Source organism: Chanodichthys erythropterus, chromosome 10, assembly GCF_024489055.1.
Source record: "Chanodichthys erythropterus isolate Z2021 chromosome 10, ASM2448905v1, whole genome shotgun sequence".
Classification (NCBI taxonomy): domain Eukaryota; kingdom Metazoa; phylum Chordata; class Actinopteri; order Cypriniformes; family Xenocyprididae; genus Chanodichthys; species Chanodichthys erythropterus.
In genome coordinates, this window is record NC_090230.1 from 52,629,341 (window position 1) to 52,656,290 (window position 26,950).

Consider the following 26,950-nt stretch of genomic DNA (forward strand, 5'->3'; position numbering starts at 1 on the left):
TTGTCTTAAGGTCCCGATATACTCACAGCAAAGTTCTTTTCGTTCTTCATTTAGGGGTAAAACGAAGTTCGAAATATGTGAGCAGCAATATACTGTTATCGAACATCTAGTCTTGCATAGCCAGACCTTCAGACTGACGGCAGAAGGTCTGACCGCCGTGCATCTAATAATTTACTCAAGAACGTTGTGCAAACTTACTGCAACACTGGAGCCGCAAACTTCACATATTTTTGAAAATCCAACATTTAGTTGATCCTGGTAAGCGCTCATTGTCACAGTTGTAAACACGACAGCTTTTTTCTTCCACAAGGGGATTTGGCAACATGGCATTTGTTTCCATGCGGACCATTAAAGAATGTGACACACACGTCTCCCGGACATCCTGTGGAATTCAACCAACCAAATGATGACTTTCGAAAATCCTGAAGTGTTTCCGGTTAAGTGTGCCACATGCATCCTAGTACCCCAGAGTGGAGTCTGGACAAACTCACATTGTTTGAAAATATTGATTTATAAAGAAAACAGTTATGTTCCTAATTATGAATATGTGAATCTTTGTTTAGGCCAAGGTGGAGTGATGGGATCAGCGGCCAGAGGCGGATCTATATATATATATATACAGTGCCCACCAGTAATATTGGCACCCTTAGTAAATATGAGCAAAGGCGGCTGTGAAAATAAATCTGCATTGTTTATCTTTTTGATCTTTCATTACAAAAATTCACAAAATTCTAATCTTAAATCGAATTAAAACAATTGAAAGTGGGGGAATCTCACATTATGGGTGACTAGGAGCATGACTTCCTGTTCCATAGGAGTACAAATATGTGTAAACACAAAGGCCAAATTCCCTTAATCATTCATCACAATGAGGAAAACCAAAGAATATAGTTCTGATGTGCAGCAAAAGATTGTTGAGCTTCACAAAATAGAAAATGGCTGTAAGAAAATCCCCATTGCACCATCAGGACAATAATTAAGAAGTTCCAATCAACTAAAGATGTTACAAATCTGCCTGGAAGAGGACGTGCGTCTAAATCGTCCTAATGCACAGTAAGGAGGAGAGTTTGAGTGGCCAAAGACTCTCCAAGGATCACAGCTGGAGAATTGCAGAAATTAGTTGAGTCTTAGGGTCAGCCTAAAAAAGCCTAAAAAAAATGACCAAACAACACCTACATCACACCACAAGTTGTTCGGGAGGTTTTCAAGAAAAATCCTCCTCACTCATCCATAAACGAACTCCAGCATATTCAGTTGTCAGACAAGACTGGAACTTTAAATGGGACCGGCTTCTATGGTCAGATGAAACTAAAAAAATGAGCTTTTTGGCAGCAAACCCATGGATAAAAAATGGATAAAAAGTACCCCATGCCCACGGTTAAATATGCTGCAGGATCTTTAATGCTGTGGGCCTGTTTGTTTTGCTGGAGGTCCTGCTTCTGCTAGAAATCTTATAATGGGCCGTGGTTGGATCGTCCATCAGGACAATGATCCAAAACATCAAACCAGCACAAAAATGTGTCACTGGGCACAAAATGAAGCTTCTGCCATGACTACCCAGTTCCCTGACCTGAACCCTATAGAAAATGAGTGGAGTGAACTGAAGAGAAGAAGCACCAACATGGATCTGGGAATCTGAAGGATCTGGAGAGATTCTGTATGAAGGAATGGTCTCTGATATCTAGTCAGGTGTTCTCCAAACTCATCAGGCATTATAGAAGAAGACTCAGAGCTGTTATCTTGGGAAAAGGACGTTGCAATCATTGGGTGCCAATAACTGTGGCCAACGTGAACTAGAGAAAAACATTTATTTCATAAAGAGCTTTTCCCCCATTTTCAATTGTTTTACTTCGATGAAAGATTAGAATTTTGTGAATTTTTTAATGAAAGATCAAAAGGATAAACAATGCAGATTTATTTTCACAGCCACCTTTGCTCATATTTACCAAGGGTGCCAATATTAGTGGAGGGCACTGTGTGTGTGTATATATATATATATTGGCATTGTATTGAGGATGAAAACCTTGTCAATGTCAAAATGACTTAGATGGCCAAATCAAAGAAGACAAGCATGAATTCCAATGCAACGCTTTAAAGTTCAAGCCATGGTTATGGCCTTGGTTCAGGTGTGTTTGATTAGAGTTGGAGCTGAACTTTGCAGAAAGGTAGATTTCCAGGAACAGGACTGGGCACACCTGCTTTAGGTGATAACAACTCATAAGACAATAAAACTGAATTTTTTTTATGATAATAAACCTCTAATTACTACAAACATAAATAGGTGACTGGAGATGTTTACTGCAGGTCACAGGATGATAACAGAAGATTGAGTAATGCGATATGTACAGCATGTTAAACTTTGTTTGTCAATGTTCAATTAGTTGATGTGCAGTAGTCTTTACCCACTCTGTTGTGCAAAACATCCATACAAGATGTTAAGAGAAAGCTTCTCATATAGGCTAGTGCTGCCTTGATCAATGTGTCATTTAACTGGCCCTAACATTTAATGTGCATAAAAACAAATAATATGTATTACACTTCAAAGGATAAAAGAAACACTTTTATAGCCTGTTGTAAATGAGCAACTTACTGTGCCATGTCATTCTGTCAATAAATGTTGGTGAAAACAATAAGTTACAGGAGTTTATTTTGATTGCTTGGTTTTACTGCTTTTCAGAATGAAGGTGCACCAGAGTTCAATAAGGAAATGTCAAAGGAAGTTTTGATAAAATATATCAGACACATTTTAAGTTGTGCTTAATGACGTGGGTGATTTGAAAGTTAACGGACAATGCATTTTATTGTCCTAGTTGTGCAACAGTGGGTTTCTTAAGAAACCCAACTTAACCACAGTTGCACAAAGTTGTTCATATTTGGTGCTGTGAGAACTGTTCTGTTTTTTGCTGTTATATTCATAATACAGTAAAATTCCCCAATATGATATGTGGACAACAAATCTAGTACCCTTCAAAATGCAGCAAGATCTTTGTCTATAGCACTAATTAGGTGGTGAGTGTCTAGTTTCCAATACAAGAGCAATTTTTTTTTTTAGGATTATCAACAAGTATACGAATATATACAACCTTATTAACAATAAAAACACACACACAAAAAAACCCACTCGTACAGGGCCAGGGGTAATAGTAATTACATTATATAAAGTAAAGGTGCCTCAAAAGGCACTTTTTAACAACCAGGCAAAAGGTCACAGAGCATACAGCCAACTGTACATTATATAAAAGAACCAGTATTATAAGATGCACACAATGTTATCGATTTTAAGGCTTTAACATTGCTGGAGGTAAATACTGTATCCAAGTAATATTTCAAATCTTTACAAAATATAAGAAATAGGGGCTTTACAGACAAAAATTTGCACTTATGTATAAAAATTTAGCCAGTAAAATAAATAGATTAATTAGAAAATATTTGTTCCTTAAATTCTTATCAACATGATAAAAACCAAACAAAACATCTGTGTACAACAAAGAAAAATGGTCTTAACGAGAAGCACATATAAATATATATATTTTATTCCAAAAAATAGTTACATGGGTACATCCCTAAAAAGATGAGAGACAGACTCATCCATTCCACAAAAGGAACAAAGTGGATCCTTCTCCGGAAACATTTTATTATTTTTTTTATATAAACTCAATGTAGCAATTTAAAGGATATCTCTTTAACCTTGTTTGTGATTAAATATTTATTGGGTAAAGACCACATGCTCTTTCAGGGAATATCATGAAGATAATTACCAACAGAAGGAAGTGATATCCTTCTTAAAACGATGTTGAATCTTTCTTTCTAAGAAGGACTGAGCGCAAAGCAAATATTCCATATCACTATTTCACAGGGATTAGTCAAGGAAATAAAGGAGAGTAAACAGAATCAACAGTTGTTTTTTTTTAAAGTGCAATAGCTCCATTGGGAAATCAGGTGGGGTGACAGGAATACAATATTTTGTGAAGATCTCAGAATGAGAAAATAAATACTATTACTATTTAAAAGCTGAGAAACCAAAAAAAAAAATATATATATATATATTATTTTTAAACCGATCAGGAAAAAATATAGATTTATTTTTATAACAGATATCATGGCTATTCCAGATAAAATAACGGTGGGGACTGAAGTTGTGTTTATAAAATAAGTGCCAGGCCAATAGCAGCTGCTTATGGAAGTTTGATAATTTAATTATAATAGATAGTTTAGAGATATTATAATCACATACCAACAAAAAGGGGAGACCACCAATTTTGGAAAAAACATAATTGGGAATAGCATTCCAAAAGGAATCTGGACCATTTAAAAACTGCCTCAAACCAATTATCTTAAATGTATTGTTTAAGGAAGAGATGTCAAGAAAATTCAGACCCCCACGATCATAGCTGTTTATAACGGCAGATTTTTTTGGTATAGTGTCTCCTGTGTTTCCAGAGGAAGTCAGTAAGAATTCTATGGACCTCAACACAGATAGACCTGTCCACATACAAAGAGAGAGCCGGGTAGGTTACTCTCAAAATACCCTCAGCTTTGGCAAGGAGTGCTCTTCCTCTTAAAAATAAACTCCCTTTGGAGCCTGGAATTTAGCTTTTTCTTAGCTTTAGTTACTACTGGATCAGAGTTTAGTCTAACTCTAATATTGTCATCTTTGCAGATAGTTATACCCAAGTAACAAACATGAGATTTAACAGGAGCGTTTCTAGGGTTTGATCAGTACTGGGACACAGGCCCCCTGTAATTTTTCCAAAGTTACACTTTGTAGGGGGGTCCGGGGGCATGGTCCCCCAGGAAGAAATTTTCACAAAAACAGCACCAAAGCATTCAATTTTGGTGACTTTGGGTGTAGGCCTTTTTATTTTCTTTAATTAGTTATATTATGTAACAAACATTATGTGCTGCAGATAATTTCATTATTTCGATTTTACATTTTAATTTACTGTAAAGGGCTTTGCTTAAATTGCCTGTAAACATGTTTTAGGTATTAAAAAAAAAAAAAATTAATTAAACAAAAATGAAAAATAGTCTTGTTTTTACAGACTTGCGCTCTGGAGTGGAGTGAAGCAGAAACCTGCCAGTATAGGTGGCGGCAATTCACGTCTTATTTGGTCATTGAACCATTCATTCAAATCTTTTTATTCAAAAACATGTTGCTCGAAGAATCACAACGGTTCTGATGTGGCTTTTTTGGAACTATTTTTGTTGTAGGAAGAAAAACAGATGACTGTGCCTAAAATGTAAGTTCTATAGGCGGTAACACTTTAGAATAATGGTCCGTCATTAATAAGTAACTATGCAGGAAGTAATGCAGGACTAATGAGTGCTACATTAACCCTTCAGCTACTATTAACTAATATAGAAACAAGCTTAACTAATCAGTATGTAATATTTAAGATAGTTCCTTATTAGCTAATCAATAATTTCAGAATGAGATTGGCATAATTAATAACTAACAAATTATAAAGAATTACTAATTAATTACTAATTACAACATTAAAGTGTCTGAGATGTGAGCAATTGCTTTTTTAATATCTGGACCATTATTTTAAAGTGAAAAACATCTTTTTCACTTTAAAATGGTCCAGATCACTAGTTCTTGAAGAATCATAGGTACTTGATTAATTAGAGATGCATTTTATGACCATGCTGAGTAAAAAAAGAAAATCTTCAAGAACTACTAGTGATCTGGACCATTATTTTAAAGTGAAAAGGATGTTTTTCAGTAATTGAGTAATTAGTGATGCATTTTATGACTATATTCAGAGTAAAAATGACGACTGATTATGTCTCAGACAGACGATAATGTTCTTTACAGTTCGTCAGTTAGTTAATAGTTATGATGCTAATCTCATTCAGTAATTATTGATTATAGCTAATAAGAAACTATCTCCTAAATTCGATTACTTACTGATATAGCTTGTTTCTATATTAGTTAGTAGTAGTAGCTGAAGTGTTAATGTAGTACTACTGTGGAATTACAAATTTAAGAATCTGTTTAAAATCTGCAGATCCTACATCCTGACCATTTGGCAGGACAAGCTCAAGATACAGCAGTGCTTTTGTCTCTATGATAATGTAAAGGTATAGGTGATACTGCCAGACTGATTGGATTAGCACCTATGCATTTGAATGACACAGTTATGCTGATTAGACCATGGCTGGGAAATGTAAGCAATGATCTGATTCCTGTACTGCATTTGCATCCTGTGTTTAGATTGTCCACACCTCTACTCTATGTATCCCTCCCCCTTGAATGTATATGAACTACCAAGTCACTGCTTTAGTTAGATTTTGGATGACCACAGCGACGCACAGCGTGTTTCTCAATAAAGAGTAACTTCTGCTTCAAGAGATCCCAAAGTCTCCTGGTCTATGCTTCTGAGATTTCCAACAGTTTTGGTGCCGTGACCCGGATAGAGCTTCTCAACTCAATCCAGATTGAAACTTCAAGCACAACAAAGATCTGATCCAAAGGAAGATCCAGGCTGAATTTTCCTGTTCACCCAAGGGTTGGTGAGTGATACTCTTTGCAAAAGAACCATTAAGACCAGTTGTTATCCTCTGCGCCGTCAGAGAAGAGTTAACAGACAGCTGTAGGGTTTGGTTAACTAAGTTATCCTCTAAAAATGTTCTTTTAGAGATGAAGTTTATCCTCTGTTTAGGCAGGGAAGTTTAGCATCGCATGCTAATAATTAGGTATCCTCTGTTCAGGCAGGGAAGAATTAGTGTAAAGTGCTAATAATTTGTGTTGTCCTCTGTTTTATCAGGGAAGGTGGTGTGTTAACAGAATAGCCATCCTCTACTTTGCTAGAGAAGAAGGTTCAACCTCTGTTAATTCAGGGAAGGTTACAGTTGTTACAGTGTGTTAGCAGGTTGGTTCTACTCTGCTCACCAGAGAAGGTTGAATACATTACGATGTGTATTAACTAGGTTAACCTCTGCTCTGTCAGGGAAGTGTTGAAGTGTATTGTTGTACCAGAAAGACATTACACAATGTTGAGAAAGAATGCTAGACTTATTCCAACAACTGAGAAAGGAGGACTAGCTACTCCTTTATGGACAGATAGTGAGTTCAAATCAGTGTTAGGAAAGCACATGGACTCAATAGTGACTGAGTCAGTCAGATTGGATTTGACAAAGAAATTTGGGATTCATCCAGAAAAAGTTTGGTCCATTGAAGAATGCAAAAAGGTACTTGGTGCTTGTATTCGGAAGAAAAATATGAAGGGCATTATCTGCTGCCACAAAGAACTTACTCTATCCATTGCACAAGAACAAATCCAACATATTGCTAAGCTAGAAGAGCAGAACAAACAGTTGCACACTAGAGTGTCTCGTCTCACTCAGAAGTTGGGCCTTAAAAAAGCTTCAACCAAATGTGACTCAAAAGACCAACAGTCAGATGAAAGCTATCCTGACTTACAGTCTTTCTGTAGACTAGAGGGCAATAGCAATACTGGATTCATGGATAAAGATGTAAAAGCAGTTGAAGTGTGTGGAGTGAGACAAAAGGCTCAGAGTAGGGCAAAAGGGGTTGACACAGTTCCATCTGTAACCCCCATACTGCAGTTACAAGCAGTCAGTACCGCTATAGGTCCTGAAGACATAGAAAGAATTGCTGAGAATTTGCCATCAGTGCATAGAAATTTTTCTGAGTTTAGGACAGAGTTGTCCAGAAAAATGAAGCTCTATGATATGTCCCTAGCTGAAGTCACACAGCTAATGTCACAAATCCTGAAAGAGTCAGAATTCAATGATTTTGAAAGTGCTGTAAATAATTCTGAGTTTCAGCATTCCAGCAAAGGCGAATTGAGAGAAGGAGTTCTGAGAGTGTTACAGAACCTTGTTGGACCAAAGGTAGACTGGTCAAAGATCACTAGTTGTGTACAGAAGGATGAAACTGTAAGTGAGTACACTGAAAGATTTTGTCAGTCAGCGGCAGCATACAGTGGAATAGTTGACACTCCAGAGAAGGTGTTAGAGGATAATGGACCACTGGTCCGCATGTGGTTTGATGGGCTTTCATCAGAATACAGAAATGCATTGCCTTTCTTAGACCTGACATGGTCCAATGGAACCCTGCAAAACAACTTGGATAGGTTAGCTATTTGGGAAAGAGACTCAGATGTCAAGACAAGAGTAAAGATTGCAGCAGCATCCTTTAAGGTCAACACAGAGAATCGACAGAAACGTAAATGTCCTAAGAGAGAAGGCAGATGTCATTACTGTGGTAAACCTGGACATTGGATGAAAGAGTGTAGGAAAAACAAAAAGACATTAAAAGAAATGAACAGCTTTACTCAGCTCCTACTCAGTCTACTTGCTACACTGAAACTGCCCCTCCCCTCTTCTCCAAACTCTTGGAGCAGCAGCTTGCTGACATGCTAACCATTTGGGCTGTGAGTGCTTAATTTCCCCAGTCATTTACAAGAAAGCTTAAAGACTCATTCTGAACAAAAGAAAGTTGACTATCACTTCCACCATTTGGGGACACAGGTTAAGTACACTCACAGCCTTAAATGTTATGCTACAGCACACTCCATTCACTTGTCCATCCTCAATGGGGTATGATGTCTGCTATGACTGATGTTTGACTGGAAGATGGAGATGTAGCACCTTAAATTTGGAAACTAACTACAGGGAGAGAATAGGACACACAGACCAGTGAGGAGCCCAGGGAAGAACCGAAGTGCATAAGGCCTCGGGGGCTAAACCCTGTGGTGAAGACTTCCTCATAGGTTTCCCCCTCTCTCAGTTTATCCCCACCTTACTGGTCTATAGGTGTCAAATTGATTAAGACTAGGTTAAGAAAAAGAAGAACAAAACCACTATACGATCACTAGAAGTTTATGATGATCACAGTTAGACAGAAAAACTATAGGATCATCAGAGGTCTAACGTACTAAAGTCTATGCATGAATACTGCTGGTCTGCTTTTTCTTTCTTTTCTTGTGTGCAGGTATGTGTATATGCCATGACGTCTCAAGCAGCACCTGGTGTAAAGCATCACCTCAGATAACCATGAACAACCTTCATGATGACGGAGTCATCTGAGCAACTCGGAGTTGCACAACGACAAAGAATCATCTTGGGACAAACATGGAAATGGACTCTACAGGGAACAGACTCCACAGCTATTCAGGCACCATGGACTTTTAGGACTTCCACGCTTATGCTACATGGTTTTTCTGTGTCATCATGTAGTTAATACAACATGTTACCACCCTGCGTTGTATATGTGTGTCAACAGTATACTCAAGTTAAAGAACAACACTTATGTAAATGTTGGACACGACACAGAATAAGATGTATGTGCCTGTAACTGTTACAAGTTGCATGACTGGAAGATGGAACTTATGTTAACAAACATATGTTATAGAAGGGATTTAAGAAGGTTTAAATTTGTATTATGTGAGAGTTATTAGAACTCTCAAAGGGGGAACTGTGGAATTACAAATTTAAGAATCTGTTTAAAATCTGCAGATCCTACATCCTGACCATTTGGCAGGACAAGCTCAAGATACAGCAGTGCTTTTGTCTCTATGATAATGTAAAGGTATAGGTGATACTGGCAGACTGATTGGATTAGCACCTATGCATTTGAATGACACAGTTATGCTGATTAGACCATGGCTGGGAAATGTAAGCAATGATCTGATTCCTGTACTGCATTTGCATCCTTTGTTTAGATTGTCCACACCTCTACTCTATGTATCCCTCCCCCTTGAATGTATATGAACTACCAAGTCACTGCTTTAGTTAGATTTTGGATGACCACAGCGACGCACAGCGTGTTTCTCAATAAAGAGTAACTTCTGCTTCAAGAGATCCCAAAGTCTCCTGGTCTATGCTTCTGAGATTTCCAACACTACTCATTAGTCCTGTATTACTTTCTGTATAGATAGGCTACTTATTATTGACAGATCATTATTCTAAAGTGTTACCCTATAGGCTAATATATATATCTAATTTGCAATATATTCTAGGATATCAGCATTCTTACTCATGATATTGCTTAGCTATCATTATCAGGAACTGATTATTTATTGTCCTCATAACTTGAATTTTGGGGACATTTTTGTTAATTTTTATGGCATTTTTGCCACAAGCTCCCGTTAATATCAAACCCTGGTATGCGTCAATTGTTTATAGAATGATAATAGAATAATCCCGTTTTGAGAAAGAAAACAAAAACAATTTAATAAGAAGGTTTGTAATACACTTACAATTTAAAATTAAATTCATTATTTAAGTTTTACTGATTTAAAAATGACTGATTTCATATATACCCTATTGTAAATGTAAATGATAATATTATATGAATCGGAAAGACTATTTTCAGACGTATTTACTGTAATCTACCTGATCAGAAAAAAATTATTTATTAGGAAAATTTACCTGGGGCACCTGCCATAGTAAAAAGGGTCTAGCGACGCCCCCGAGGGATATTATAAAGGGAAAAGGCAGAGCAGGACTTTATGGCAAGCAGCTCACATAGATTTAAGGTTAAGCCAGAAACTTTAAGGAGATCTGTGACCTATCTTAGAAAGAGAGTGGTGTCATCTGCTAACTGGCTTATAAGAATATGATTATTAGCTATACTGATACCTTGTAAATTACTATTCTGCAAATGAGAGGTAAAGAGCTGGGATGCTTTTACAAACAGGTGAGACTGAGCAACCCTGCCGAATTCCTCTGAACGCTTCGGCCTACAATTTTTATATAAAGTGTGGATAGTTTTGCAAAAGAAATCACCAAAGCCAAACATTAACAGAGATTGTAAAATATGTTCTTAAGAGCTTCAATAAATGCCATTATTTCAGCAATAGTTATATCTCTGTCACAGGTGAATTTCTCATCAACAGATAAAGTCTTAGTCCCCTTCAGAGTAGTATAAAAATTTGCACAAAAAGTGCCATTTTGTTTAGGGTCAGAAGAAACTTTACCATAAATTTTCAGAGAGCTAATATAGTTAAATTTCTAGAATTATTATTTTCAAGTAAGTTGTACTTTGCTCTCCCTGCTCAAGCCATCTTCTTCTAGAGTGAATAAAGGAGCCGTACTTGAATATTGAGTCTAACTTAGTTTGCAATTCAGCACATTCTAATAGCTTAGCTTCCGACAAACCATCCTGAACTTTGTTATGAAGGGATACTATTTTAGAAATGATAGTGTCCTCTTCCTGTTATTTAGGTTTAGTTAGATGACTGCCAAAATTTTTGGCACATTTGCCAACTTTAAGTTTAAGAAGCTCCCAGTTAAGACCTTATTTATTTATTTATTTATTTATTTATTTATTTATTTATTTATTTATTTATTTATTTATTTATTTATTTATTTATTCTTTGAGCCAGTAGTATTTAATCAAAAATGAAATTTTATTCTTTAATTGGTCATATGTAAGCAAAGAGGAGTTAAGCTTCCAATAAGATGCTCTAGGACCTGGGGAAATATTGGCTGAGGAAAGGGGGAATTGAAAAAGAATGGCCCTGTGATAAGTTAAAGGGGAGGGAAGAATGCTAACAGCAGCATTAAAGTTCTTGACACACTGAGATACAAGCCAATAGTCAACAACTTTTGTTACTCTAAGTATAAGACTTAATATTTGGAAATGTTTCTTTCCAAATATCGAAGACATTAAATTTGTCCATGAATATTTTCAGTTTAGAGTTAACAGAAGTGGCCTGTCTAGGTGGTAGTCTATCCAGCTGAATTTTTTCTTCTATCGTTTCAAACAGCAAGTCATTCTCACAAGTGTTATTATTACCATGTATATTAATAAGTATTACTAAAATATTATTTAGGCAAATTACCAACAGCAGAAAATGTCTACAAGAGCGAGGTTGATGCATGTGAATGTGAGTATTGAGATAAAGCACATGTGAGGATCCACTTGGTGGCGCGTTGCAGTGAAAGTTTCATATGCAGCTTGTGCTTTCCTTTAGAAACACTGGAGCATATAGTGAGCCTTATATCCCCCCTAGTGGTCAGTTGAGTTCGCTTCGGGAGTTACTAACCATTAAAAGGTTAGTAAGTTTGAAGTACAAGTAGACAGAAGCTCTGTTGACATCACCTAGCATCATCTACACTACCTTTCAAAAGTTTTGGGTCAGTAAGGTTTTTTTTCTTTGAAAGAAATTGAAACATTTATTCAAGGATTCTATGTCAAATAGAGTATGTTCTTTTGAACTTTCTATTCATCAAAGAACCCTGAAAAAAAAATGAATCAGGGTTTCCACAAACATTAAGCAGCACAAATGTTTTGATAATAATAACAAATGTTTCTTGATCACCAAACCAGCATATTTGATTGATTTCTGAAGGATCAGTGTGACACTGAAGTAATGATGCTGAAAATTCAGCTTTGACATCACAGGAATAAGTAACATTTTACAATATACTAAAATGGAAAACAATTTGTTATTGTCAGAATTATGTATGTTTTGAGTTGGTCTTTGATTTGTTTCCCTGTTCTGTTCATGTATGAGTTTCCCTGCGTTTCAATCAGCTCCCATAGCTCCCTTGATCGTGAATCAGTATATCATGTAAATGAATGTGGCCGATTCCCTGATCAGTGCCCTGACTACTGAACTAGGGAGCTGATTGAGACGCACGCTCTGTGTACCTGCTTGTTTGTCTCCTTGGTTACTGATTAATTAGTGTCTTCATTTAAGGTGAGTCTAGTTAATTTGTCTCATTTAGTCCTCTGTTTGCTGTGTATTTAAGCCCTTAGTTTCAGTCCATTCTTTGTCTAGCTTTGATTTGTTACATGGTGTTTGTAAGTTACTTTGCTGGTAATTTTACCTATTCCTAGTACTCCATTAAATGTTCTTGAAGATATCTCCTTTGTGCGTTTAAATACTGCAACACCAACCCTGACAGTTAAAACTTGTGTCAGTTAACCTCCAAACTTCGTGTGGCCTTCAGATTAGCTCAAGAACAGTGCGTAGAGAGCTTCATGGAATGGGTTTCCATGGCCGAGCAGCTGCATCCTTACATCACCAAGTGCAATGCAAAGCGTCGAATGCAGTGGTGTAAAGCAGTGGTTCCCAATCTGTCCTGAAGGACCCCCAGCACTGCACATTTTGTATGTTGCCCTTATTTGTCACACCTACTTCAGGTTTTGCAGTCTCTACTGGACTCTAGAGCAGTGGAGACGTGTTCTCTGGAGTGACGAATCACACTTCTCTGTCTAGCAATCCGATGGACGAGTCTGGGTTTGGTGGTTGCCAGGAGAACGGTACTTGCCTGACTGCATTGTGCCAAGGGTCAAATTTGGTGGAGGGGGATTATGGTGTGGGGTTGTTTTTCAGGGATTGGGCTTGAACCCTTAGTTCCAGTGAAAGGAACTCTTAATGCTTCAGCATACATTTTGAACAATTTAATGCTCCCAACTTTGTGGGAACAGTTTGGGGATGACCCCTTCCTGTTCCAACATGACTGCGCATCAGTGCCCAAAGCAAGGTCCTGCCCTGTATTACACGCAAGGTTTATGGTGACTTACTGTAGTATTTAGCAAAAAAAAAAAAAAAACACAACAACATAGGAGTGTAGAGAAGGGAACCTCAAAATTCCTTCAACTGTGCAAGCTGAGAGCTTATTTATTCTTACATGAAGTCTACAGGATTTTTTGACCCATTGTTTAGAATGAATCTCTAACCTAACTTTACCAACTAGTAATGCTTGCCTTAGCTAGAATCACTAATAATGAATGGTCTAGAAACATCACAAATATTGGCTTTTTTTTCAAGTGATTAAGCAACATTATTTGTCGAAGCACAGCTTTCTCATTTGCACAGTGAAGGGTCTATGTTATCAAGGCTGGGTTGTGCTTTTGGAGCGTCATATATAAAGGGTAGTTCCTCTTTGAGCTGAACCTTCTTGTCACTATATACAGGGTCACATTTGAGAATTTTACATTGGTTCTTCTAGCCAAGGTGACTAAAAACATGACTGCCTTCAAACTGGATTTCCTCTTCTTCACTGCCCTTCTGGGTTCAGGTAAAGTATATATTATGATGATGGTAATGTTGATATGTTCTGTGTGAATGTACATTGTAGTGCTTTTTTAAATGTAGAATGAATGTTTGATACTGAATTACAAATATGGACTAATGTAGTGTGACAAGAAATATAATTAGACAGTATCATCATATCAACAAGTTTGCCTGATTTCAACCAAATAGGAATTAAAAAATAGTCATATTTTTTATGACTATTAATAAAAAATATTTCTTAGTGATATTTATATACTGTTATTTTGTTTCCAAATGCATGCAATTCTTTTTCAACATTTGGTTTCATCTTTAGTTCAGTCAAGGTTCATGAAAAAGTGATTTATTTTTTATTTTTTAACAGTCAAAATAGGATCTGTTGATACAACAGACATGAAGAATGTCCTGATGGGTGCAGATGACACTGTGGTGAGTTTTAGGAATCCTAAATGCTTTGCTTTTTTGTTGTTGTTGATACATACTGACTTATTTAAAAAAAGGTGACCCGACTCTGTCAGTCTCCATTTCAAACACTGGTTGGACTGAGATTATATTCTAAGCTGAATATTAGTTTTGTTTCTTTAAAAAAACCTCCTGGCTGAGCAAAATTATAAAATGCTAAAATGTCATTAACACATATTGCACATCCAGAATTATTCTGATTAGTTTATAAACTCCCATCCGTCACAATTTGTCATATTAAATTCCTTGTTTGGTTTTTAAGACAGATGCAGTTGACTGATTAGAGAAAATAGAAGTTATAATTTTCATATCCTCAAAATCTTTCACACATCATCTGAAATACACTAACCACAAACTTTTAAGACTAGCACAGGTCTCACTTCTCTTTATTTTTGCACCCTTAAGATTAAACTTTTGATAAGATAAAAATTACATATAAAGGAATGGACACTATGCCTTTGAATATTCTACAATATCTTGTATTTCGTAGATGGGCGACATGTGTCAGGACTGCACTCAGATTTTTGAGCTCCTGAAGGACCTTGTTTCCAATCAAGACTTCCAGGTCTGATCACACACACACAATCACACACACACACTTTTGTTTTTGTGAATTGTGGGGACATTCCATAGGTGTAATAGTTTTTATAATGTACAAACAGTATTCTGCCCTACACTAACCCTACACCTAAACCTGCCCATCACAGGAAACTGTGCACATTTTTATTTTCTCAAAAAAAAAAAAAAAAAAAAAAAACATTCTGTTTGAATTATAAGCCTTTTGAAAAATGGGGACATGGGGTAATGTCCTCATAAGTCACCCTCTCCTTTGTAATAAATATTTCATACCCATGTCATTATACAAATTTGTGTCCTGATTTGTCACAAAAACGCGCGCACACACAAACATGTTTTTTCATGTTTTATGTGGACTTTACATAATAGACATAATGATTTTTACACTACACAAACTGTATATTCTATCCCCTAATTCTACCCATCACAGAAAACTTTCTGCATTTTTACATAAAAAAAAAAAAAAAAAAAATAACAAAAAAATGTCTCTCCTACAAAATCGAAAAAATTACAGGTATTACTGTTCTTGTGAGGTCATTTTGGCCTCAAACGTAGGATTTACCAGGACCACACACACACACACACACACACACACACACACACACACACACACACACACACACACACACACACACACACACACACACACACACACACACACACACACACACACACACACACATCCAGACATCCAGACATGTAATAGTGTATAATAATACTTGGTCTCTTGGCTGATGTCTGAGATACAGTGTTTTACTTTTATCTAGGAGAAACAGATTGAGGTGAGAGCGCTGCACTGAAAATCATGAATTTACAATCACCGTCAAAGCTTTTGAGAAAGTCTTAACATGACTGCAGCTTAATTTATCTCAAATTTGCATGTTTTAGCATGTTTTAAATAGTGTTTCAAATAAATAAGGAAGTTGTATTTGAAAGCAGAAGTGTATTGCTTCTGCTCTTTTAATGGTGTCACTTTTTTAACTTTTCACTCACAAATCTGGTGAATTTGGTCAGAGGTTACAGCGAGACACTTACAATTAAAGTAAATTTGGCCAAATTGTGGAGTGCTTTGTATAAAACACCTCCATTAATTCTTCTGGTAAAATGTGTGTTTCTTAAACTGTAACGTTCATTTTTATGGTTGTTGTGTTGTGTTGTCCTGGCCTGGCCTGAAGACATCGTGATCATTTAAGTCTTGTGGTTGTACTTTTGAAAAGGTGAAACGGTGAGTCATTTTCAAAGTTTATGAATTTGCCTCATTCGCTTCCTTTGTAAGTGCCTCATCGTAACACAGATATACTACATGCATCTTTGGCAACAACATATTTTTTTAGTTTTTTTACTGGTCATTTTTACTGGATGTGAGTTCCCTTTTAACGCAGGTGCAGGTGCAGTTTATCACTTTAACTATGAACACGATCTTGGTAACACTTTACAATAAGGTTAATTTGTTAACATAATGTATTAACTAACATGAATTAGCCATGAGCAATACATTTGTTACTGTGTTCAAGCAATGAAAAATTAACTAGAGTTTGGTCCACATGAACTGCTGCTGTGCAGACTGTAGTTAGAGTTTTGCACATGTGACTCCAGTTGTGCCCACTGTCGTTTAGCAATCGAAAAAAACTGTAATACATACACACACACTTATTTATACACTCTAAAAAATGCTGGGTTAAAAACAACCCAAGTTGGGTTGAAAATGGACAAACCCAGCGATTGGGTTGTTTTAACCCAGCAGTTGGGTTAAATGTTTGCCCAACCTGCTGGGTAGTTTTACTTAACTCAACTATTGTTTAAAAATTACAGTATTGCTTGCTTAAAATGAACCCAAAATATCTTGAAAATTAATATTAATATGTTTAATAAATGAACATTTTAATTTCATTTTAAATTCATTTTAAGTCAGCCATATTCAAACAATAGTTGGGTTAAATAAAACTACCCAGCAGGTTGGGCAAACATTTAACCCAACAGTTGGGTTAAAACAACCCAATCGCTGGGTTTGTCTATTTTCAACCCAACTTGGGTTGTTTTTAACCCAGCATTTTTTAGAGTGTATATATTTATATTATTATAAATAATAATATTTATATTTATATATATATATATATATATATATATAAAATCACATCAGAAGTGTTTGTGGATTCTCTTATGTAATTTCAATGCAATTATTCTTCTTAATTTTTAGACCAAATTAACTGCCACTCTTGAGAAAGTGTGTGATAAGTTGCCTGCCCAATTCTCTCAAATCTGCCACACTGAGGTGGAGAAGATGCTTCCTCTGGCCATCACCTTCATTAGCAGCATGATGGTAAGTACCTCACAGCTTTAGTTAGATTGGTAACACTTACAATAAGTAATTAACTAATGTTAGTTAATAAAAGCTGATCATTGTTTGTTCATTTTAGTTCACAGTGCATTAATGTTAACAAATACAACTTTTGTTTTTAAGATTAATAAATGTCATAGAAGTATTGTTCATTCTTAGTATATGTTAACTAAAGTCAACTACTGAAACCTTATTGTAAAGTGTTACATTAGACCATCCGTTTGACCTATAGGATATTGTATTGTGCATATTTAGTGGTAAAATGAATGCACATGGGTTTGAAAACTTACATTTATGCACAGTCAAACTCATAAGTCTTTCAATCTCTCTCTGCAGAATCCAAGTGACATCTGTACTTTTCTTGGACTGTGTGGAGGTCGTGACAGTGGGAAGATGAAAGATCTGTTTCTTAATCACATGGCAAAAACTGTACAAATGCCAACTATGAAGGTAACATTTAGAGGATATTTTATTTTTATTTTTTTTTTTTGTATGTTCTGCATAGCTGACTAAGTTCCTCTGCTCTCTGAAACAGCTGGAGGGATCCATTCAGTGCTCTGTTTGCACACACATTGTGAACACACTTGGATATCTGTTTCCCAAACAGAGGACTCAGGTAACATTCACAATCACATGGACTGAGTTCAGTTCAGAATAATGACATAGGCTACTTCTTACTGAATAGTGTGCATTTTACACTCTTAATGTGCTTAATTGTATTGAATGTACACTTTAAATCTTTTTTTTTTTTTCAAAAAACTATAATATTAATGAAATAAAAAGCCACTTAAGTGTATTTTAAGAGTACACTTTCATGTCTGTTTTTTAACAAACTTTAAAAAAAGTGTACTGTGTAAAAATGTTATTCGATAGTACATTTAAAGTTGATATATTTTAAATGTACTGAATTGCAACTTGTATTTACAAATATATTTAAATACTTTACATGACATACTAGTTTCAATAGAAATGACATTGAAGTATATTTTAGTTCACCATAAATGCTTGTCAGTACATTCAGCAGTACTTTAACCATATTTTAAAGACAACAGATGTAATTATGAAATTACATACAAAGATGTACTTAAATCCTTCCTGAGTGGGTCAAAAAAGCACTTTAATCTTCAGATAACTGCATTTAATAAAAGTTTAAACTATAATGTATTTTCATTCAATTGTAATTAGCATGAATTTAAAGGGTTAGTTTCCCCAAAAATGAAAATTCTGTCATTAATTACTCACCCTCATGTCGTTCCACACCTGTAAGACCTTCGTTCATCTTCAGAACACAAATTAAGATATTTCTGATGAAATCCGATGGCTCAGTAAGGCCTGCATCGCCAGCAATCACACTCCCTTTTTCAATGTCCAGAAAGCTACTAAAAACATATTTAAAACAGATCATGTGACTACAGTGGTTCAACCTTAATATTATAAAGTGACTAGAATATTTTTTGTGCACCAAAAATAACAAAATAGCGACTTTATTCCACAATATCTAGTGATGGGCAATTTCAAAACACTGCTTCATGAAGCTTCGAAGCTTTACAAATCTTTTGTTTCGAATCAGTGGTTCAGAGTGCCAAAATCACATGATTTCAGTAAATGAGGCTTTGTAACATCATAAGTGTTTTGAAACTTCAATAGTTCACGTGACTGGCAGTTTGATACGCGCTTCGAACCACTGTGGAATTAAGTCGCTATTTTGTTATTTTTGGCGCACAAAAAGTAATGTTCCTTCATAACATTAGGTTTGAACCACTGTAGTCACATGATCTGTTTTAAATATGTTTTTAGTAGCTTTCTGGGCATTGAAAAAGGGAGTGTTATTGCTGGTGATGCAGGCCTTACTGAGCCAACGGATTTCATCAAAAATATCTTTATTTGTGTTCCGAAGATGAATGAAGGTCTTACGGGTGTGGAACAACATGAGGGTTAGTAAATAATGACAGAATTTTCATTTTTGGGTGAACTAACCCTTTAAGTGTCCATAAACATTACACTTAGTTTTCACTCAAGAATATTATTTTAAGTATTATTTCTCCAATAAGTACTCTTTTTAAAAATATGCTAAAGTATCTTTCTTTTTCACCAGGGATTTCTTTTACCTAGAAAGCGAAAGTTTTTAATAATTGTTCCAAAATGCCACATTCATTGTTGTCACATGATCTACAGTAATCAACTTCAAAATAAAATGTTGTTTTGCATTTTTAATTTAATTTTGTGTAAAATATCTTGTTTTGTAATCTGATCAAATAATGGATCAAACTAGATGCACAAAAAAAATATGAAGATGTCATTTATTTTTTTCACAATGGAAAAGAAAGCAAACTGGAGTCCTAAAAGTCTTCGGTTTGATCAGAAAAACCCTGAACGCCAGTGTTTTGTGTTTTCACCCTACAGAGCATCATTACTGTCCTGCTTGAGAGTTTGTGCAGAGAGTTTCCTACTCTTATTCAGCCACAGTGCGATAAGTTGGTTGAAAAATACGTCCAACTGTTGGTTGACATGCTACTGAACAACACCTCTCCTAACTTCATATGCACTCTCCTTCGTCTTTGTGAAATATGGGAGCATCCCGTTAATGGTTAGAGTTCAGACATTGGCTTGTACTATTTTTTTGCATTTAACACTTCTGAAAAGGAATAATTCACAAAATTAATTGCTAATTATTTTCTATGGTTTTGTCCTTTTAGACCAGGGGAGTCCATTCCTGTTTCTGGAGGGCCAACAGTTTAGCTCCAACCAACTCTAACAGACTTGACAGGAAGTTTCTAGTAGCTGTGTTCAAAATTGCCCCTATACCCTCATTCACTATTCCCTACGTTAGTCCACTAATATAGTTAGAGGGAGTGAATGAAAACAAGTGAGCGAATTCAGAGACTGAGTGCGCCAGAAGGGCTGCCGCTTTTGCATAGTTTGTGCTTGCTGTTTAATAATCATTTGGCAGCTCCAGTAGTAATGAAAAGATTTATCTTGAACTCTGTCATGGAAACTAACATGTATAAACCTTAATTAAACAATTTAAGTTAAAAATGAATTTATACCTATTATGCTGTAGCCACATTGGACCAGCGTTTTGGTAAATAGATGGATGGATGATTCAGCTGTAAGCGCCATCTTCTGGTCAGATGCAGGAATGCGACTCTCACAGTGCATTATGAGTATTCTCTAGCTGTTGAGCTTACATCAGTTGTATAGTCTTTATTGTGGTGCTTTGTGGGATTGAATGAATGCACTCGATAATGTCCACTATGGTTTCGGACACTACTACAAATGACTGTCCCTTCAAATAGTGCCCTATTTAAGGGTATGGGGGAGATTTCAGACACAGCCTAGTTAGTCTGAAAACCTTCATTAGCTGGTACAGGTGTGTTTAATTAGGGTTAGAAATAAACTCACCAGGACAGTGGCCTTCCAGGAATAGGTTTGGACACCCCTACTTTAGACAAATTTGTTTCTATTCTGTTTCTTTATCCATCTGTCTTTTTTGGAACAGCGGCTCCGGCACTTTCTGATTGTGATTCATGTCTGACGTTGACGGTTCTGACTCGAATGCATCTGGGCTCCAATGCCACCGAGAGCCAGGCTGCTTCATTCCTTGACACCGTCTGCCAGCTGCACCCAGGTGCCATGCCGAAGGTTAGACAGCAAGCTGCTCCTTTGAATTGCTGACTTTTGAGTTCCCTGAATTTGTAAGTTTATAATAATTTCTGTATCTCATCTAGTGTGACATGTACGTGCAGAAGCATGGGAACCAGCTACTAGTGCTTCTGAGAAAACAACAGGGGGCGCTGGATATTTGTAAGGTAGAACCTACTAGATTTTTACACTTTCTAAAAAAACAAAAAAAACAATGGTGCAATTTTAAGGGAGCATTAAAAGGTCTATTGTCCATTGTCAGTAGTGTAGTAATGTATGAAGCACAGCTCACACAGAAGTCACCTTCAAACCAAGCAGGTCTTCAGGCTTCAACGGATTCTTTCTGTGGGTGAATTCACTTGACCAACTCGAATCCGATGCTAAATCTGTGTGGGGAAATGTTTTGCCCTCACGTGAAATTCTCTATCGTGCACGTGAAATTCACTGAACAAACTTAAAGGAACACTCCACTTTTTTTGAAAATAAGCTCATTTTCCAACTCCCCTAGAGTTAAACAGTTGAGTTTTACCGTTTTCGAATGCATTCAGCCGATCTCCGGTTGTGGCGGTACCACTTTTAGCATAGCTTAGCATAGTTCATTGAATCTGATTAGACCGTTAGCATTGCGCTTAAAAATGACCAAAGAGTTTTGATATTTTTCCTATTTAAAACTTAACTCTTCTGTAGTTAAATCGTGTACTAAGACCGACGGAAAATAAAAAGTTGATTTTCTAGGCTGATATGGCTAGGAACTATACTCTCATTCAGGCGTAATAATCAAGGAACTTTGTTGCCGTTCCATGGCTGCAGCAGTGCAATGATATTACGCAGCAGCTGTGAGCCCCTGCTTGCACAGGGAACGTGCCTTGCAACCATGGAGACGTTTGTGAGAGATGCTGCGTAATATCATTGCACTGCTGCAGCCATGGAACGGCAACAAAGTTCCTTGATTATTACGCCTGAATGAGAGTATAGTTCCTAGCCATATCAGCCTAGAAAATCACAACTTTTCATTTTCCACCGGTCTTAGTACACTATGTAAAGAAGAGTCAAGTTTTAAATAGGAAAAATATCAAAACTCTTTGGTCATTTTTAAGCGCAATGCTAACGGTCTAATCAGATTCAATGAACTATGCTAAGCTATGCTAAAAGTGGTACCGCAAGAACCGGAGATCGGCTGAATGGATTCGAAAACGGTAAAACTCAACTGTTTAACTCTAGGGGAGTTGGAAAATGAGCCTATTTTCAAAAAAAGTGGAGTGTTCCTTTAAATGCTTCTGCACCTTTAAAGTTGGCATGATACAGAAGTTGTGATAGTCTTGTAACATATCAAAGTGAAACGGCTTCTCGAACAAGAAAAAATGTAGAGCGGGACTTGATTTTGTCCATGGGGAATTGATTGGATGGTTGTGGTTTGCTATTGGTCGATCTCATGTGAGTGACAGGTTGCCCTGCCTTGCGGCAGTTAACGCAAGATGAGATGTCACTGCAAGAGGGAGGGGAAGTTACTTTGATTAAAGTTTACAAGAGCACATGAATTTAAAAAGGATAAATCATTTATGATAAACACTGCAATATTCCTTAAAATAATAATAATAAGAACTGTATATTTTTATTTCATGGTGACTGTTGTTTACCTGTGCAAAACTCGAGAACATGAAGCCAGGGTGCAGTTGCTAAGGTTGTATGGGATTGCTAGGTGGTCGAGGTATCATTGCCCAGAGCAAAAATTGTGGCAAAAAAAAAAAAAAAAAAAAATTGAAATCCAGTTGTTTTGTTTACAAAATTGTGACCTTTTTTGACTTATTAATGTACCGCGATTGCCTTCCAGCAGAGGGATTTCCAGCTCTGTTGCATTGTTAAAGGAGCATTCATTAGTTGCTTAGCTAGCAGCATTGCTGTTCTTCGTGTAGTTTAAAGGGATAGTTCACCCAAAAACTTAAATTTGCTGTTAATTTACTCACCCTCAGGCCATCCAAGATGTAGGTGACTTTTTTCTTCAATAGAACAGTAAATAAGATTTTTTGCTTAAAATCAGGTCCTCTGTGATTCATATAATTGAAGTCAGTGGGTGCCGTCATTTGGAGATTCAAAAAAACATGCAGACAAAACAAAATTAATACCAGTGGCTCCTAATGACACACTGAAGCAAAACGATCAGTCTATGCAAGAAACTGAACATTATTTACAACATTTCTACCTCTAATCCAAAGCTTTGGTAAAGGGTCCTGAGTGCGTATGAGTTGGAATAAACTCACAGTAAGCTAACTTCCAGAGAGGAAGGACATGCTTTGTATTGTTTATCAAAATCATACTTGTGCTTACACTGAATGTCATAGCCTATTAATATCAAACGGGAAGATTGACTTTTCATAGATTCTCAACGTTTTAACTCCTGTACATGCATAATTATGTGACAGGAAGCTTGCGCTGCAGACTGTCTTGAATTTGCTTAGGACCATTTGCCAGGCTTTTACAGGTAATAATGATGTAAATAATGTTTAGTTGGTATTAATTTAGTTTTTTCTGCAATTGTTTTTATGAATCTCAAAGCGATGGCACCCATTGACTTCCATTATATGAATCACAGAGGACCACAGTTTCTTCTTTGCTGTTCTAGATGAGTAAATTAACACCAAATTTTAATATTTGGGTGAACTATTCCTTTGAGTACCACAAGTGTTAAACGCGGCACTGCCATGTATTGACATGGATCAGCATGGTTGTCTCTAAGTTTTATGTAAATTACACAGATACTAGTGAGTTTTGGAGAGCAGTCTACACAGTAATTAATTCCCTTACCTGTCAAACCAAACAGAAGAAAATTGGGCATCACTACTCAGGAATTGTCTATGTACAGATGTTTACATATCTCAGCTGGTAAAGCACAATATGCTTCATTGTAATTTTCGCTCTTCACGTCACCAAACAATACTACGCTACTAGTGCATCTACAGAGGTGGCAGCCAAATTATGATACTACTGAATGCACCTTTTAATAAGGCAAAATTATTTTCTGTTTTCCCTTTAGATGGCAAATTTATGTGTTTCTGGTGAGAGGGAGCCTGTGATTGCTGCAGACCCCTGTAGTCTTGGACCGGACTACAGCTGCAAAGACCTCCAGACTGCACTCGACTGTGGGGTAAGTGTACAGAAAAGCCTTTTAAATGAATAAATCTGCCAAATGTGTATTTTCTAGCTTTTTAGTCATTTATCTTATGTTCTGAATGTTTTAAGTGAAATTTTTTTTACACACATTTATGTAACTTCTACAGGTAGTGTCCTTCTGTCAGAAGAACGTTTGGGAATAAATCTGTTTCAGCTGTCCATACTAATGGTAAATGTTGACATATAGTTTGCCAAATGTCAATAATGCCTAATAAAGGGATAAATCTGTGATTCACAGAACATTCTTACTGATCGTTTACATTACACCCAGATTATTCAAGTTTCATAATCATAACTCATATGTTCGGTGTGCCTTATCATATCAAATATAAGTGAATTTTAAGGGTCAGCATTAACATTTGAACATAAAAACCAAGTATGTATTGTTTCGTTGGGTGATTTTTTTTGAGTGTTGAAAGTATGTTGTGTTTTCTTCTAATGACTGAGTCAAAGTGAGGGCTTTTCAGCATTTGTGTGAGTTTTTATAGCATCTCAGCATCTGTGCACCAAGAATGTTGCCTATATGAAATGATGGATCTACTGGACCAATGCCACAGTATTTTTCCTCCTTTCCTGGATCATCATGGTTATATTTGCATTTCAAGTTGAAAACGAGGGTCACAGAGTCATAGGCTTGGATACTATCTTCGGCAAACAAGATAAAATCGAATAGACTTAATATAAAAACATGTTTTAAGGTGCAGTTGTTATTTTAACAAAAAGGGATACTGTTGCTTAAGCAACATCATTGATCTTGTGATATATCAATCTTTTTAGTAATTGCACAAGCCTTCAGAAAGGTCAGTTCAAAGGACATTAACAATATTATCTTAGATATGAATAATTACTTTGGGAGTGCATAAACATTTGATCAGTGATATGTTTTTAACTAAAACTGCACATATCGGATGATATTCACTAAATTCCCTGTATTATAGAAATATTTTCCATCGTAACCATAGTTTCTGTTAAAATTTGAGGTTATACAGTTAGGGTGAATTCAGGTAAATTGGGACACATTTTGCCTTAAGATGACTGGGGGAAAAGTGTCTCAATTATCCTGAATTAACCTTGTCCTACATGGTACTGTAGTATTTTGGCTGAAACTATTACCATGGTAAATTATTGACACTCTCCAAAATTCAAAATAGCTACAGTAAATGACTAGCTCTATATTTATTTCTTGACAATTGATGCATATTAAAGTCAACAGTAAAGACAGCAGAATTACTTTTAAATGTTTTTATCGGGGCATTACATATTTTTTATAATGGCGGCACATATACAGTCATGTGAAAAAGAAAGTACACCCTCTTCGAATTCTATGGTTTTATCAGAACATCATAAAATCAAAGGGGTCGTGAATTGAGAAATCAAATGATCCTCGAGTCTATGACATATAAGAGGTCATCATAGCTACTATAAGAATATCCTGCAAGTTTTTCAGAACTGAAAACTTCCTTGTTAGCCCCAAAACAGCTTTTACTGAAACCAAAATTCAGAAAACTGTGGAACCTTTTACAACGATTTTACTTTTACAGCTGTTAAGATTAATGAATCCTGTGTGGAAAAACTATGGGTGCTGCTGAATCACTGATCAGGAAGTCTGCCATTTTAAGGGCTGTCTCATTTTGCAAAATCTTCTTACACCCTTACTTCTTCCATAGGGATTAAGAAGGCAAGTAGCAGCCAGATGCTGCTAATCAAATTGATACATCAGCAAGTGTGACAACCTCTATAAAAGCAAATCTTCTCAAAAACTCCTCATACCAACTGTCAAGCACGATGGTGGAGGGGTGATGATTTGGGCTTGTTTTGCAGTCACAGGCCTTGGGCACCTTGCAGTCATTGAGTTGACCATGAACTCCTCTGCATACCTAAGTATTCTAGAGTCAAATGTCAGGGCATCTGTCCGACAGCTAAAGCTTTGCTGAAATTGAGTCATGCATCAGGACAATGATCCCAAGCCAACCTACAGCAAAGCAAGCCAGCAAATCTACTACAGAATGGCTGAAAAAGAAAAGAATCAAGGTGTTTCAATGGTCCAAAGTCCAGACTTCAACTTGATTGAAATGCTGTTGCAGGACCTTAAGAGAGCTGTGCATAAACAGATGCCCACAAATCTAAAAAGCTATAAGATTTTTGTCATTTCTTCCACAGAGAGGTCAGTGTTATTGCAATCCCTCATTTATTGATTTGCAATGGTATGAACCAGGCAAGACATTTTTCCCCCACATTTCAAGTAGGCCTATTCATTCATTTTAACCTGTTTTAGGGGGTGTTTATGCAACATTGTTTTCAACTAAAAATGGAACACTTTTTATGCATTTTGGGGGCCTGAAAATGCAAACTTTTGAAAACAGGTTTTTGAAAACTACAAAAACGCAAATTTGTGAAAATGCTAATGATATAGTTTACACGGAGATGGTAATGTCATGCATTATGTGTTCAGTCTATAGGTGCATAGTGTTTCTTAAAGTGATATTGCCAACTACTGCATTTTAGTCATTTTTCATATCTGTGTGAACGGGGATCGTTTTGCGAAAAACTTTTCCATCAGTACATATTTGTTGTGTAAACGCACCCTTAATTAAAAGTCAAAAATGCATATTTTGTACAAGCTTCTCAATTTTGTCTGAACTCATCAGATTCTGTATGGTAGAGTGTGGACCGTAGTACGGTGTTCATATTAGGACTTCCTCACACCTCAGTCATACAACGAAAAGGCGTCATGCCTCAGACTAAAAGGCTTCAGTCATCGGACAAA

The 26,950-nt window shown here is 36.3% G+C and overlaps 1 protein-coding gene across 2 annotated transcripts; it reads left to right on the top strand.

The window, feature by feature from the left end:
• Positions 1 to 13,845: 13,845 nt before the first annotated feature.
• sftpba (surfactant protein Ba) lies at positions 13,846 to 26,950 on the top strand. Of its 2 annotated transcripts, XM_067398148.1 has the most exons (12): positions 13,846 to 14,004; positions 14,362 to 14,426; positions 14,950 to 15,024; positions 17,233 to 17,355; positions 17,710 to 17,823; positions 17,909 to 17,989; positions 19,777 to 19,960; positions 20,873 to 21,015; positions 21,102 to 21,182; positions 24,047 to 24,157; positions 24,291 to 24,352; positions 25,851 to 26,942. In XM_067398148.1, the coding sequence occupies exons 1-11, from the start codon at positions 13,953 to 13,955 to the stop codon at positions 24,324 to 24,326; spliced, it is 1,065 nt and encodes a 354-aa protein (XP_067254249.1). In that variant the 5' UTR covers positions 13,846 to 13,952; the 3' UTR covers positions 24,327 to 24,352; positions 25,851 to 26,942. The 2 variants fall into 2 exon arrangements, with proteins under 2 accessions (XP_067254249.1, XP_067254248.1); XM_067398147.1 differs by having other exon boundaries at positions 13,847 to 14,004; positions 24,291 to 26,950.

What these genes read in the sequence shown, in the direction of transcription:
- sftpba (XM_067398148.1), top strand. Translation starts at nt 13,953, where the DNA reads ATGACTGCCTTCAAACTGGATTTCCTCTTCTTCACTGCCCTTCTGGGT. An exon ending in TACAAATGCCAACTATGAAG is followed by an intron (nt 17,824 to 17,908) that starts GTAACATTTAGA and finishes TCTCTGAAACAG; the next exon opens with CTGGAGGGATCCATTCAGTG. An exon ending in ATGGGAGCATCCCGTTAATG is followed by an intron (nt 19,961 to 20,872) that starts GTTAGAGTTCAG and finishes TTTTTGGAACAG; the next exon opens with CGGCTCCGGCACTTTCTGAT.